The sequence below is a fragment of the Bufo gargarizans genome, chromosome 5, assembly GCF_014858855.1.
Source record: "Bufo gargarizans isolate SCDJY-AF-19 chromosome 5, ASM1485885v1, whole genome shotgun sequence".
Classification (NCBI taxonomy): domain Eukaryota; kingdom Metazoa; phylum Chordata; class Amphibia; order Anura; family Bufonidae; genus Bufo; species Bufo gargarizans.
Genome location: NC_058084.1, coordinates 467,412,069 through 467,426,439, shown reverse-complemented (window position 1 = coordinate 467,426,439; position 14,371 = coordinate 467,412,069). Strand labels below are relative to the sequence as shown.

Sequence of the window (14,371 nt, the reverse complement as noted above, 5' to 3'; positions counted from 1 at the left end):
TACGTCCCCTGCTTCCATATTGCGGCATAACTGGGCAGATTTGCCATTCTGGAATCTGAGAAAGCTGGGTTACGCAATGGCAGTGGATACGGAGACACCGGTCTCGTCACCAGAGCTGATAAACCCGCCCCTGTCTGGATCACACTCACTGGGGGCGGTGCGGAATATGTCACCGCTATATGAGTGCATAACATCAATACCAACACACCTAATAACATCTGCAGGGGACAAAAGGGTTAATACAGAGGGAAGGACTGTACCATTAGACTTAGTTACAGAGGGGAAAAGGAGGGAGGCAGCTCCCTGTCAGGTTAAAGGACTATACCATTTACAGCAGAGGAAAGGACTAGAGTGAGGCTAAAGGACTATACCATTACAGCAACCAGGGAAGAGAAGACTAAAGTGAGGCTGAAGGACTATACCATTACAGCAACCAGGGAAGATAAGACTAAAGTGAGGCTGAAGGACTGTACCATTACAGCAACCAGGGAAGATAAGACTAAAGTGAGGCTGAAGGACTGTACCATTACAGCAACCAGGGAAGATAAGACTAAAGTGAGGCTGAAGGACTGCACCATTACAGCAACCAGGAAGGAGAAGACTAAAGGGAGGCTGAAGGACTGTACCATTACAGCAACCAGGGAGGAGAAGACTACAGTGAGGTTAATAAACTGTACCATTATAGCCAGCAGTGAGGAGATGAAAGGGTTATTGTCAAGCTAAAGGGCCATACCATTACACCAGCAGTAGGGGGATAAGGAACTCTCGTGAATCTCAGATTTCTCCGCTCTGAATGTTTACAATCCTACAGTAAAAGATGGTATAATCCACCGGAGGAGGTGGAGAGAAGGAGGACAATGGCCGCGCTGAGCCCCTCAGGTAACAGACTGACTGTCCTCTGTCCGGGGACCGATATTCTGGGAAACATGGTCTGAAGAAAGCAAAAGTGACAGTAATATAACATAATACATGAGTAATACTGCGGAGTATCATCATATAATACACGGGGTGTAACATACTGAGCGGTAATATCCAGTGCGGGATAAAGCTCTGTTCACACCTCGTTATGTGGAGACACAATGAACATGGCCACAAACCGCGACCTACCTGATGGAGGCAACAGAGTGTGATATGTGCAGAAGTGCAAGCTGCAGCTGATTTATATAGTGAGTGCAGCTCTGGAGTATAATACAGGATGTAGCTCAGGATCAGTACAGGATAAGTAATGTATGTACACAGTGACTGCACCAGCAGAATAGTGAGTGCAGCTCTGGAGTGTAATACAGGATGTAACTCAGGATCAGTACAGGAAAAGTAATGTATGTACACAGTGACTGCACCAGCAGAATAGTGAGTGCAGCTCTGGAGTATAATACAGGATGTAACTCAGGATCAGTACAGGATAAGTAATGTATGTACACAGTGACTGCACCAGCAGAATAGTGAGTGCAGCTCTGGAGTATAATACAGGATGTAACTCAGGATCAGTACAGGATAAGTAATGTATGTACACAGTGACTGCACCAGCAGAATAGTGAGTGCAGCTCTGGAGTATAATACAGGATGTAACTCAGGATCAGTACAGGATAAGTAATGTATTTACACAGTGACTGCACCAGCAGAATAGTGAGTGCAGCTCTGGGGTATAATACAGGATGTAACTCAGGATCAGTACAGGATAAGTAATGTATTTACACAGTGACTGCACCAGCAGAATAGTGAGTGCAGCTCTGGAGTATAATACAGGATGTAACTCAGGATCAGTACAGGATAAGTAATGTATGTACACAGTGACTGCACCAGCAGAATAGTGAGTGCAGCTCTGGAGTATAATACAGGATGTAACTCAGGATCAGTACAGGATAAGTAATGTATGTACACAGTGACTGCACCAGCAGAATAGTGAGTGCAGCTCTGGAGTATAATACAGGATGTAACTCAGGATCAGTACAGGATAAGTAATGTATGTACACAGTGACTGCACCAGCAGAATAGTGAGTGCAGCTCTGGAGTATAATACAGGATGTAACTCAGGATCAGTACAGGATAAGTAATGTATGTACACAGTGACTGCACCAGCAGAATAGTGAGTGCAGCTCTGGAGTATAATACAGGATGTAACTCAGGATCAGTACAGGATAAGTAATGTATGTACACAGTGACTGCACCAGCAGAATAGTGAGTGCAGCTCTGGAGTATAATACAGGATGTAACTCAGGATCAGTACAGGATAAGTAATGTATGTACACAGTGACTGCACCAGCAGAATAGTGAGTGCAGCTCTGGAGTATAATACAGGATGTAACTCAGGATCAGTACAGGATAAGTAATGTATGTACACAGCGACTGCACCAGCAGAATAGTGAGTGCAGCTCTGGAGTATAATACAGGATGTAACTCAGGATCAGTACAGGATAAGTAATGTATGTACACAGCGACTGCACCAGCAGAATAGTGAGTGCAGCTCTGGAGTATAATACAGGATGTAACTCAGGATCAGTACAGGATAAGTAATGTATGTACACAGCGACTGCACCAGCAGAATAGTGAGTGCAGCTCTGGAGTATAATACAGGATGTAACTCAGGATCAGTACAGGATAAGTAATGTATGTACACAGTGACTGCACCAGCAGAATAGTGAGTGCAGCTCTGGAGTATAATACAGGATGTAACTCAGGATCAGTACAGGATAAGTAATGTATGTACAGTGACTGCACCAGCAGAATAGCTGAGTGCAGCTCTGGAGTATAATACAGGATGTAACTCAGGATCAGTACAGGATAAGTATCCAGCAGAATAGTGAGTGCAGCTCTGGAGTATAATACAGGATGTAACTCAGGATCAGTACAGGATAAGTAATGTATGTACACAGTGACTGCACCAGCAGAATAGTGAGTGCAGCTCTGGAGTATAATACAGGATGTAACTCAGGATCAGTACAGGATAAGTAATGTATGTACACAGTGACTGCACCAGCAGAATAGTGAGTGCAGCTCTGGAGTATAATACAGGATGTAACTCAGGATCAGTACAGGATAAGTAATGTATGTATACAGTGACTGCACAGCAGAATAGTGAGTGCAGCTCTGGAGTATAATACAGGATGTAACTCAGGATCAGTACAGGATAAGTAATGTATGTACACAGTGACTGCACCAGCAGAATAGTGAGTGCAGCTCTGGAGTATAATACAGGATGTAACTCAGGATCAGTACAGGATAAGTAATGTATGTATGTACACAGTGACTGCACCAGCAGAATAGTGAGTGCAGCTCTGGAGTATAATACAGGATGTAACTCAGGATCAGTACAGGATAAGTAATGTATGTACACAGTGACTGCACCAGCAGAATAGTGAGTGCAGCTCTGGAGTATAATACAGGATGTAACTCAGGATCAGTACAGGATAAGTATGTAATGTATGTACACAGTGACTGCACCAGCAGAATAGTGAGTGCAGCTCTGGAGTATAATACAGGATGTAACTCAGGATCAGTACAGGATAAGTAATGTATGTACACAGTGACTGCACCAGCAGAATAGTGAGTGCAGCTCTGGAGTATAATACAGGATGTAACTCAGGATCAGTACAGGATAAGTAATGTATGTACACAGTGACTGCACCAGCAGAATAGTGAGTGCAGCTCTGGAGTATAATACAGGATGTAACTCAGGATCAGTACAGGATAAGTAATGTATGTACACAGTGACTGCACCAGCAGAATAGTGAGTGCAGCTCTGGAGTATAATACAGGATGTAACTCAGGATCAGTACAGGATAAGTAATGTATGTACACAGTGACTGCACCAGCAGAATAGTGAGTGCAGCTCTGGAGTATAATACAGGATGTAACTCAGGATCAGTACAGGATAAGTAATGTATGTATACACAGTGACTGCACCAGCAGAATAGTGAGTGCAGCTCTGGAGTATAATACAGGATGTAACTCAGGATCAGTACAGGATAAGTAATGTATGTACACAGTGACTGCACCAGCAGAATAGTGAGTGCAGCTCTGGAGTATAATACAGGATGTAACTCAGGATCAGTACAGGATAAGTAATGTATGTATTACACAGTGACTGCACCAGCAGAATAGTGAGTGCAGCTCTGGAGTATAATACAGGATGTAACTCAGGATCAGTACAGGATAAGTAATGTATGTACACAGTGACTGCACCAGCAGAATAGTGAGTGCAGCTCTGGAGTATAATACAGGATGTAACTCAGGATCAGTACAGGATAAGTAATGTATGTACACAGTGACTGCACCAGCAGAATAGTGAGTGCAGCTCTGGAGTATAATACAGGATGTAACTCAGGATCAGTACAGGATAAGTAATGTATGTATGTACACAGTGACTGCACCAGCAGAATAGTGAGTGCAGCTCTGGAGTATAATACAGGATGTAACTCAGGATCAGTACAGGATAAGTAATGTAATGTATGTACACAGTGACTGCACCAGCAGAATAGTGAGTGCAGCTCCTGGAGTATAATACAGGATGTAACTCAGGATCAGTACAGGATAAGTAATGTATGTACACAGTGACTGCACCAGCAGAATAGTGAGTGCAGCTCTGGAGTATAATACAGGATGTAACTCAGGATCAGTACAGGATAAGTAATGTATGTACACAGTGACTGCACCAGCAGAATAGTGAGTGCAGCTCTGGAGTATAATACAGGATGTAACTCAGGATCAGTACAGGATAAGTAATGTATGTACACAGTGACTGCACCAGCAGAATAGTGAGTGCAGCTCTGGAGTATAATACAGGATGTAACTCAGGATCAGTACAGGATAAGTAATGTATGTACACAGTGACTGCACCAGCAGAATAGTGAGTGCAGCTCTGGAGTATAATACAGGATGTAACTCAGGATCAGTACAGGATAAGTAATGTATGTACACAGTGACTGCCCCAGCAGAATAGTGAGTGCAGCTCTGGAGTATAATACAGGATGTAACTCAGGATCAGTACAGGATAAGTAATGTAATGTATGTACACAGTGACTGCACCAGCAGAATAGTGAGTGCAGCTCCGGAGTATAATACAGGATGTAACTCAGGATCAGTACAGGATAAGTAATGTAATGTATGTACACAGTGACTGCACCAGCAGAATAGTGAGTGCAGCTCTGGAGTATAATACAGGATGTAACTCAGGATCAGTACAGGATAAGTAATGTATGTACACAGTGACTGCACCAGCAGAATAGTGAGTGCAGCTCTGGAGTATAATACAGGATGTAACTCAGGATCAGTACAGGATAAGTAATGTATGTACACAGTGACTGCACCAGCAGAATAGTGAGTGCAGCTCTGGAGTATAATACAGGATGTAACTCAGGATGAGTACAGGATAAGTAATGTATGTACACAGTGACTGCACCAGCAGAATAGTGAGTGCAGCTCTGGAGTATAATACAGGATGTAACTCAGGATCAGTACAGGATAAGTAATGTATGTATGTACACAGTGACTGCACCAGCAGAATAGTGAGTGCAGCTCTGGAGTATAATACAGGATGTAACTCAGGATCAGTACAGGATAAGTAATGTAATGTATGTACACAGTGACTGCACCAGCAGAATAGTGAGTGCAGCTCTGGAGTATAATACAGGATGTAACTCAGGATCAGTACAGGATAAGTAATGTATGTACACAGTGACTGCACCAGCAGAATAGTGAGTGCAGCTCTGGAGTATAATACAGGATGTAACTCAGGATCAGTACAGGATAAGTAATGTATGTACACAGTGACTGCACCAGCAGAATAGTGAGTGCAGCTCTGGAGTATAATACAGGATGTAACTCAGGATCAGTACAGGATAAGTAATGTATGTACACAGTGACTGCACCAGCAGAATAGTGAGTGCAGCTCTGGAGTATAATACAGGATGTAACTCAGGATCAGTACAGGATAAGTAATGTATGTATGTACACAGTGACTGCACCAGCAGAATAGTGAGTGCAGCTCTGGAGTATAATACAGGATGTAACTCAGGATCAGTACAGGATAAGTAATGTATGTACACAGTGACTGCACCAGCAGAATAGTGAGTGCAGCTCTGGAGTATAATACAGGATGTAACTCAGGATCAGTACAGGATAAGTAATGTATGTACACAGTGACTGCACCAGCAGAATAGTGAGTGCAGCTCTGGAGTATAATACAGGATGTAACTCAGGATCAGTACAGGATAAGTAATGTATGTACACAGTGACTGCACCAGCAGAATAGTGAGTGCAGCTCTGGAGTATAATACAGGATGTAACTCAGGATCAGTACAGGATAAGTAATGTATGTACACAGTGACTGCACCAGCAGAATAGTGAGTGCAGCTCTGGAGTATAATACAGGATGTAACTCAGGATCAGTACAGGATAAGTAATGTATGTACACAGTGACTGCACCAGCAGAATAGTGAGTGCAGCTCTGGAGTATAATACAGGATGTAACTCAGGATCAGTACAGGATAAGTAATGTATGTACACAGTGACTGCACCAGCAGAATAGTGAGTGCAGCTCTGGAGTATAATACAGGATGTAACTCAGGATCAGTACAGGATAAGTAATGTATGTACACAGTGACTGCACCAGCAGAATAGTGAGTGCAGCTCTGGAGTATAATACAGGATGTAACTCAGGATCAGTACAGGATAAGTAATGTATGTACACAGTGACTGCACCAGCAGAATAGTGAGTGCAGCTCTGGAGTATAATACAGGATGTAACTCAGGATCAGTACAGGATAAGTAATGTATGTACACAGTGACTGCACCAGCAGAATAGTGAGTGCAGCTCTGGAGTATAATACAGGATGTAACTCAGGATCAGTACAGGATAAGTAATGTATGTACACAGTGACTGCACCAGCAGAATAGTGAGTGCAGCTCTGGAGTATAATACAGGATGTAACTCAGGATCAGTACAGGATAAGTAATGTATGTACACAGTGACTGCACCAGCAGAATAGTGAGTGCAGCTCTGGAGTATAATACAGGATGTAACTCAGGATCAGTACAGGATAAGTAATGTATGTACACAGTGACTGCACCAGCAGAATAGTGAGTGCAGCTCTGGAGTATAATACAGGATGTAACTCAGGATCAGTACAGGATAAGTAATGTATGTACACAGTGACTGCACCAGCAGAATAGTGAGTGCAGCTCTGGAGTATAATACAGGATGTAACTCAGGATCAGTACAGGATAAGTAATGTATGTACACAGTGACTGCACCAGCAGAATAGTGAGTGCAGCTCTGGAGTATAATACAGGATGTAACTCAGGATCAGTACAGGATAAGTAATGTATGTATCACAGTGACTGCACCAGCAGAATAGTGAGTGCAGCTCTGGAGTATAATACAGGATGTAACTCAGGATCAGTACAGGATAAGTAATGTATGTACACAGTGACTGCACCAGCAGAATAGTGAGTGCAGCTCTGGAGTATAATACAGGATGTAACTCAGGATCAGTACAGGATAAGTAATGTATGTACACAGTGACTGCACCAGCAGAATAGTGAGTGCAGCTCTGGAGTATAATACAGGATGTAACTCAGGATCAGTACAGGATAAGTAATGTATGTACACAGTGACTGCACCAGCAGAATAGTGAGTGCAGCTCTGGAGTATAATACAGGATGTAACTCAGGATCAGTACAGGATAAGTAATGTATGTACACAGTGACTGCACCAGCAGAATAGTGAGTGCAGCTCTGGAGTATAATACAGGATGTAACTCAGGATCAGTACAGGATAAGTAATGTAATGTATGTACACAGTGACTGCACCAGCAGAATAGTGAGTGCAGCTCTGGAGTATAATACAGGATGTAACTCAGGATCAGTACAGGATAAGTAATGTAATGTATGTACACAGTGACTGCACCAGCAGAATAGTGAGTGCAGCTCTGGAGTATAATACAGGATGTAACTCAGGATCAGTACAGGATAAGTAATGTATGTATCACAGTGACTGCACCAGCAGAATAGTGAGTGCAGCTCTGGAGTATAATACAGGATGTAACTCAGGATCAGTACAGGATAAGTAATGTAATGTATGTACACAGTGACTGCACCAGCAAAATAGTGAGTGCAGCTCTGGAGTATAATACAGGATGTAACTCAGGATCAGTACAGGATAAGTAATGTAATGTATGTACACAGTGACTGCACCAGCAGAATAGTGAGTGCAGCTCTGGAGTATAATACAGGATGTAACTCAGGATCAGTACAGGATAAGTAATGTAATGTATGTACACAGTGACTGCACCAGCAGAATAGTGAGTGCAGCTCCGGAGTATAATACAGGATGTAACTCAGGATCAGTACAGGATAAGTAATGTATGTACACAGTGACTGCACCAGCAGAATAGTGAGTGCAGCTCTGGAGTATAATACAGGCTGTAACTCAGGATCAGTACAGGATAAGTAATGTAATGTATGTACACAGTGACTGCCCCAGCAGAATAGTGAGTGCAGCTCTGGAGTATAATACAGGATGTACCTCAGGATCAGTACAGGATAAGTAATGTAATGTATGTGCACAGTGACTGCACCAGCAGAATAGTGAGTGCAGCTCCGGAGTATAATACAGGATGTAACTCAGGATCAGTTCAGGATAAGTAATGTAATGTATGTACACAGTGACTGCCCCAGCAGAATAGTGAGTGCAGCTCCGGAGTATAATACAGGATGTAACTCAGTATCAGTACAGGATAAGTAATGTATGTACACAGTGACTGCACCAGCAGAATAGTGAGTGCAGCTCCGGAGTATAATACAGGATGTAACTCAGGATCAGTACAGGATAAGTAATGTATGTACACAGTGACTGCACCAGCAGAATAGTGAGTGCAGCTCTGGAGTATAATACAGGATGTAACTCAGGATCAGTACAGTAATGTAATGTAATGTATGTACACAGTGACTGCACCAGCAGAATAGTGAGTGCAGCTCTGGAGTATAATGCAGGATGTAACTCAGGATCAGTACAGGATAAGTAACGTATGTACACAGTGACTCCACCAGCAGAATAGTGAGCGCAGCTCTGGAGTATAATACAGGATGTAACTCAGGATTAGTACAGGATAAGTAATGTATGTACACAGTGACTCAGCTGTTTATGTAGAGTAAAGCGATTGTCCCATATGGATGTTTATGACATATCCGCACTTATTTTGAGAACGGGGCCCCTCCTCACAGAGCCAGGAACGGAGTGTGGCCATGCATGTACAACTCTATCCATTCACTTCTGTGGGACTTCCAAAAATAGCGGTATGCGCTTGATAGGTTATTTTTTGAAGTCCCATAGAAGTGAATGGAGAAATGTGGCCAATTCTGCATTCCCAGCAGCGTCAGTCTGGGCCCCTTTTTTGAGATAGGGGCTCCCAGATATCCAGATGGGACAACCCTTTTAATTCTGTGCCTATACTGTGGTTAACATATGCCCTTTAAGGACGACATTAAGATGATTCATTATACATGGTTCTCTGTTACAGCTGGGTTGATCCAAACTTTTCATCATCAAAATAATTCTGAAAATCCCAATTTCGATATCAGTTTGAAGAATCATGTTCGCCAGAATCATCAGGTTAAAGAATGTAGATGGACTGTCGAAAACCAAACTGATGCTACCATGGAGCGGCAATAAACACAGAGCTGTAGAGAAGATCTTTCACTAGAGTCACCATGTCAGAAGACATTAGAGAACCCCTTGTAAGCAATGACTCAGTCCAGGACCCGCTCCCTCAAGCTCAGGATTCCCACAATGTTGATTTTTCGGGTAAAGAGTATCCAGATTCCGAAATGAGAGAAATAAAAAGATCACACAATGAAATTATCCCCGAAATTGAAATCAAGTTAGAATCCAGTGATGATGATGAGGACAAATCTGAAGTCTCCCCATGGCCTTTACCTTTTCCAAGGAAGAGAAAAATAGCCAATTCTCTGGAAGTTGGAACTGGTCCACAGAAAGATCCCCGTGAGCATGAAGGGTCTCTGAGTATTGCTCAGAACACTACTCCATTGGTGGCCCGGCCAACCAGGAAGAGAAAGTCCACATCGGAGGTCTGGCAATTTTTCTATCGTGACCCAACCATCATCTCCAGAGCTGTTTGTACTCTTTGTCGAATGAGTGTCAGCAGAGGCAAACTAGGGGGCAGGTTTGGTACCACAGCTCTGAAACGCCACTTGGAGAGTAAACATCCACAACAATGGGCACAACGAAGGTCTATGAGACTCCAAAAACCAGATGTTGAAGAGGAAGAGGAGGAAACATATGTTGATGAAGATGAAATAGATGAGTCCTACCAAAATCCATTCAATATGGCCATCATGCAGTTCCTTTATCAAAAGCCAATGCCAAATGAGAAAAATGCCATTGAGTGTACTGTGGCTCATGGTTCGCCTAAAACGTATGAGATCATTGACTCTAGTGACGATGAGGAAGATAAGGAAAGAGGAGACAACATTATGGTGGAATTTGGAGAAGCAATGACCAGCAAAAAGACGACTGAGCAGGTTAGCGGGTTAGACTCCAGTTTTCACATTAATGCCAGAAATGCTTCTCACCCCTTTCCAGGCCTGGACAAGACCCAACCCGTGGTCTCCCAGACGTTCAGCTCTACTGATTATTCTCCTGTCCCACTAGGAGCTCGTCGAAGGAAGTCTACATCTGCTGTATGGCAGTTCTTCTACCTTGACCGTACAAACATTTGCCGAGCCATTTGCAATCTGTGCCAGGCAAGTGTGGGTCGGGGAAAACTAGGGGGTCACCTTGGAACATCAGCTCTTATGCGACATCTTGAAGGGAAGCATCCTTTAGAGTGGAGCAGGGGGAAAATGAACAAACCAAATACTGCTGTTGTGCTTGAGGCAGACGAAGATGAGGATGAAGACATAGATGAGCACATTGGTTATCCTCAACGAGCTTTCAGTAAATTTAGACTAACTGGTTTCCCTATGTATCCTTCAGAGATGCCAGAGCATCTTAACCCAACTCTCCACACTGTTCCCATAGAGTATGACAATGATAATGAAGATCCCGAGATGCAGAGTAGCCTTCAGATCTCCTTCAAGGAAAATATTTTGGATCCAACCGGCATTATTCTCAAAGCAAATGGAAAATACCCTTCCGATCACCCCAAAGCCCAATCCTGGAACAGGAGCATCACAGAACTAATGTGCGAGATGGCCCTTCCCTACTCATTCGTTACCTCTAAAGCTTTTCGGAGGTTCATGGCACAGGCTGACCCTCACTACTCAGTTCCTACAAGATCTTTTTTCTCTGGTAAAGCTGTTCCCCAAATTTATGAGTCAGTGTGTGAGAGGATAGTTAGTGACCTAAAGATGTCCGGATGTCCTCAAGTCCACATAACTGCCCATGTGCGGTCCAGTGACCTTTCCATGAATTATTTAGCTTTAACTGCCCACTGGGCAGTTTTGAAACCAGATGCTGATCAGTCTGCAGAGAGGAAGCACGCTCTCATATGCATCAAACGCTTTCCCAAAGAATTTACAGAGGGCAGTATCCAACAGGAGTTAATTCAACAAGTTAGTTTGTGGCTTTTGCCCAACGCTTTGTGTCCTGGGCTCTTTGTCTCCAGTGCAGATGTCAATCTTATGCATGCCATTAAAGGGGCAAATTACACATATGTACCTTGCTTTACCCATTCTCTTAACCTGCTGGTTACTGATTTCCTGCAGAATAATCGCTACATTGCTGGAATGCTCACCATGGCCAGAAAAGTGTGTAGCCACTTCATTCACTCCTCCAGAGCGAGAAGAATCCTTAGTGAGCTTCAATTCCAAAATCATTTGCCCAAGCATTCTCTGAAACTGGAAACGATACCTCACTGGACATCCACTTTCTACATGTTGCAGAGGCTCCTGGAGCAACAGAGAGCAGTCCAAGAATACTTGGTGATGCATAAAGTAGAAGCTGTGGACATCCATCTAAGTACTAGTCACTGGAACCTCATGACATCACTGGTGGATCTTCTACAACCCTTTGAAATGGCTATACGAGAGGTCAATGCCAGTCAGTCATCTCTCAGCCAGGTGTTGCCAGAACTTCGGTATCTCCATATCTTCCTAAAACAAATCAGAGGACATTTTGAAAGCAAAGGAGATGCTAACGGTGTTGTTCTTGCTGATAGCTTTGCTCTCAAACTTTCGACAGACTATGGGGTCAATGAAATGTTCCAAAAGGAAGAGTTCATTTTGGCCACCTTGCTGGACCCACGGTTCAAAGGAAGAATTGAGGCAATATTGCCTGTTGACTCGGATATTGACCACTGGAAACAAGTTCTGGTTAAGAAAGTCAAAGAAGTCATGTCATCTTCATCTTCTTCTGTTTACTTGCCCTCCCAGGTTAGCCATTCAACTTCTCAGGTTAGAGAAGACTCTCAGTCCCATGTGTTATCCAGTAAACAGTTCGACATGGAAACCAGTATGATGACTATGGCTCCACAATGGAGGAAAAACGTGACTGCTTCACCTTTAATCCACAAGGAGAAATCATTGATTGAACATTTGGAGAGTGTTGGTCTCTTGGCCTCTAAATCAACAGGAGCTTCATTGTCAACGGAGAGCCATTCTGCCTGCATCATGGTCGAGAGGTACCTCCAAGACAACAAAACCATTGGAGCAAAGGATGACCCTTTGATCTACTGGCAAAAACGTACATGGCTTTGGCCGGCACTAACAAAATTGGCTGTAATGTACCTGACATGTCCTCCTTCGAGTGTGTTTGCCGAACTCGTCTTTAAGTCTCCTCGAGCCTTCACGGACGCACAGCGTCGACCAGACATCATGGAGGGTTTGGAGCACATTATATTTCTGAAGGTCAATCTGGAAAATTTCCCCAGTTATAATCTGCCATCTCTTATCTTCTCTGAAGACAATGAGATAGAACAAAGTGACAGTGACGATGGGTTCTGAACTCAAAAAGTCCAAGAAGATGAGAATAATAAAGTTGTGAACCTCATGGGAAATGGATAATATGTTGTTTCTGTGAATTATACATTTGATAAATTCTTTGAGGGATTGTCCACTTAGGGGGTCAACAGGTCCTCATTATGGGACTTGTTAAAGGCGTTGTCCAGATGATAGAGAAATATTTAGAAAAGCCTCTGACTGGTAGAAAAAAAAATAAGTCATACCCCACCTATCCCCTGCCGGTCCAGTTCCAACGAGTTCTGGTCCCTCAGAAATTTCTACTTCTTGGTGCCTCTCAATACACAGGAAATAACAGCACAGCTAGTCACTATCTGAGGGTGGTCACTGCTGCGGCCAGTGATTGGTTCAGCGGTAATTTCCTGTGTGTTGAGAGGCACCTTGAAGTGGAGACTGACAGGGAACCGAGTATCTTCGGAAAAGGACCGGCAGAGGACGAGTGAGGTGTAATTTTTTTTTTTTTAGTAAATCATTTTTATCGCCAGGACACTCCCTTTAAAGGAGAGTCAGTGCCCCCATGATAATACTTCCTGGTGTGGTCTGGTCTGACAGCTCAGTGTTATCATAGTGATTCTGTTTTCTGCCAATGCACAGGGCAGGGAGTATTGTCTTCGGGACACAGACAAATCCTGTGCACAGAGTGTTGCTTCTGCTGATGATGTCATTGCATGCTCATTATAACTGATGACATCACCAGCTCATTGTTGTGATTGTGGGAGTTTTAATGATGTCACTGTGGGTGCACAGGTCCATTTTCTATTACACTCTGGTACCTTCTGATTGATTTCTAAATTATGGGCCACTACCAAAGTAGCATGGCTGGTTAGGCTTTGTTCACAGCTGTGTCGTGGCTCCTCCTCATGAGCCACGTGATGGTTCCCTGGGTGTCTCTGCTTCTGCACAGTCACCGAACAGAAAATAAATGTGTCCAGTACATGCAGCAGAATCTGCTACCAGGGGAAGCCAAGGAAGTGGTCACGTGAGCACCCTCATATTACATCCTATAGATGTGTGACCACCGGTCTCCAATGTTTGCATAGCCCCTGCATTGTCAGCATGAAGCCTTTGATAGCAGAGCTGTATAAAGTGATCGACCCCTTTAAGTTTCTTAGTAGATCTTAAAATAATTCACAGTTCTATTTCTAGAATACAGAGCTTCAAATCCCCTGCATAGACATAGAGGTAAATTATAAAATTCTGCTTACAACAGCCACCACTAGGGGGAGCTGCCTTAAGGACAGATAAAAACAGACACCATTATAGGGAGCTCAGAAGCTTAAAGAGGTATTCCCATCTCAGACAATGGGGGCATATCGCTAGGAAAGGGACCCGCACCTACAACGAGAAAACGAAGTGGGGAGCACTGTGGCTGGAGGACCGTCCACCACCAAGCGCT

At 43.5% G+C, this 14,371-nt stretch overlaps 1 protein-coding gene across 1 annotated transcript; it reads left to right on the top strand.

Moving 5' to 3' along the window:
- The first annotated feature begins 270 nt into the window (after nt 1–270).
- LOC122938394 (ZBED6 C-terminal-like protein) lies at nt 271–14,371 on the top strand. Its single transcript, XM_044293868.1, has 2 exons — nt 271–879; nt 9,519–14,371. The coding sequence occupies exon 2, from the start codon at nt 9,709–9,711 to the stop codon at nt 12,958–12,960; it is 3,252 nt and encodes a 1,083-aa protein (XP_044149803.1). The 5' UTR covers nt 271–879; nt 9,519–9,708; the 3' UTR covers nt 12,961–14,371.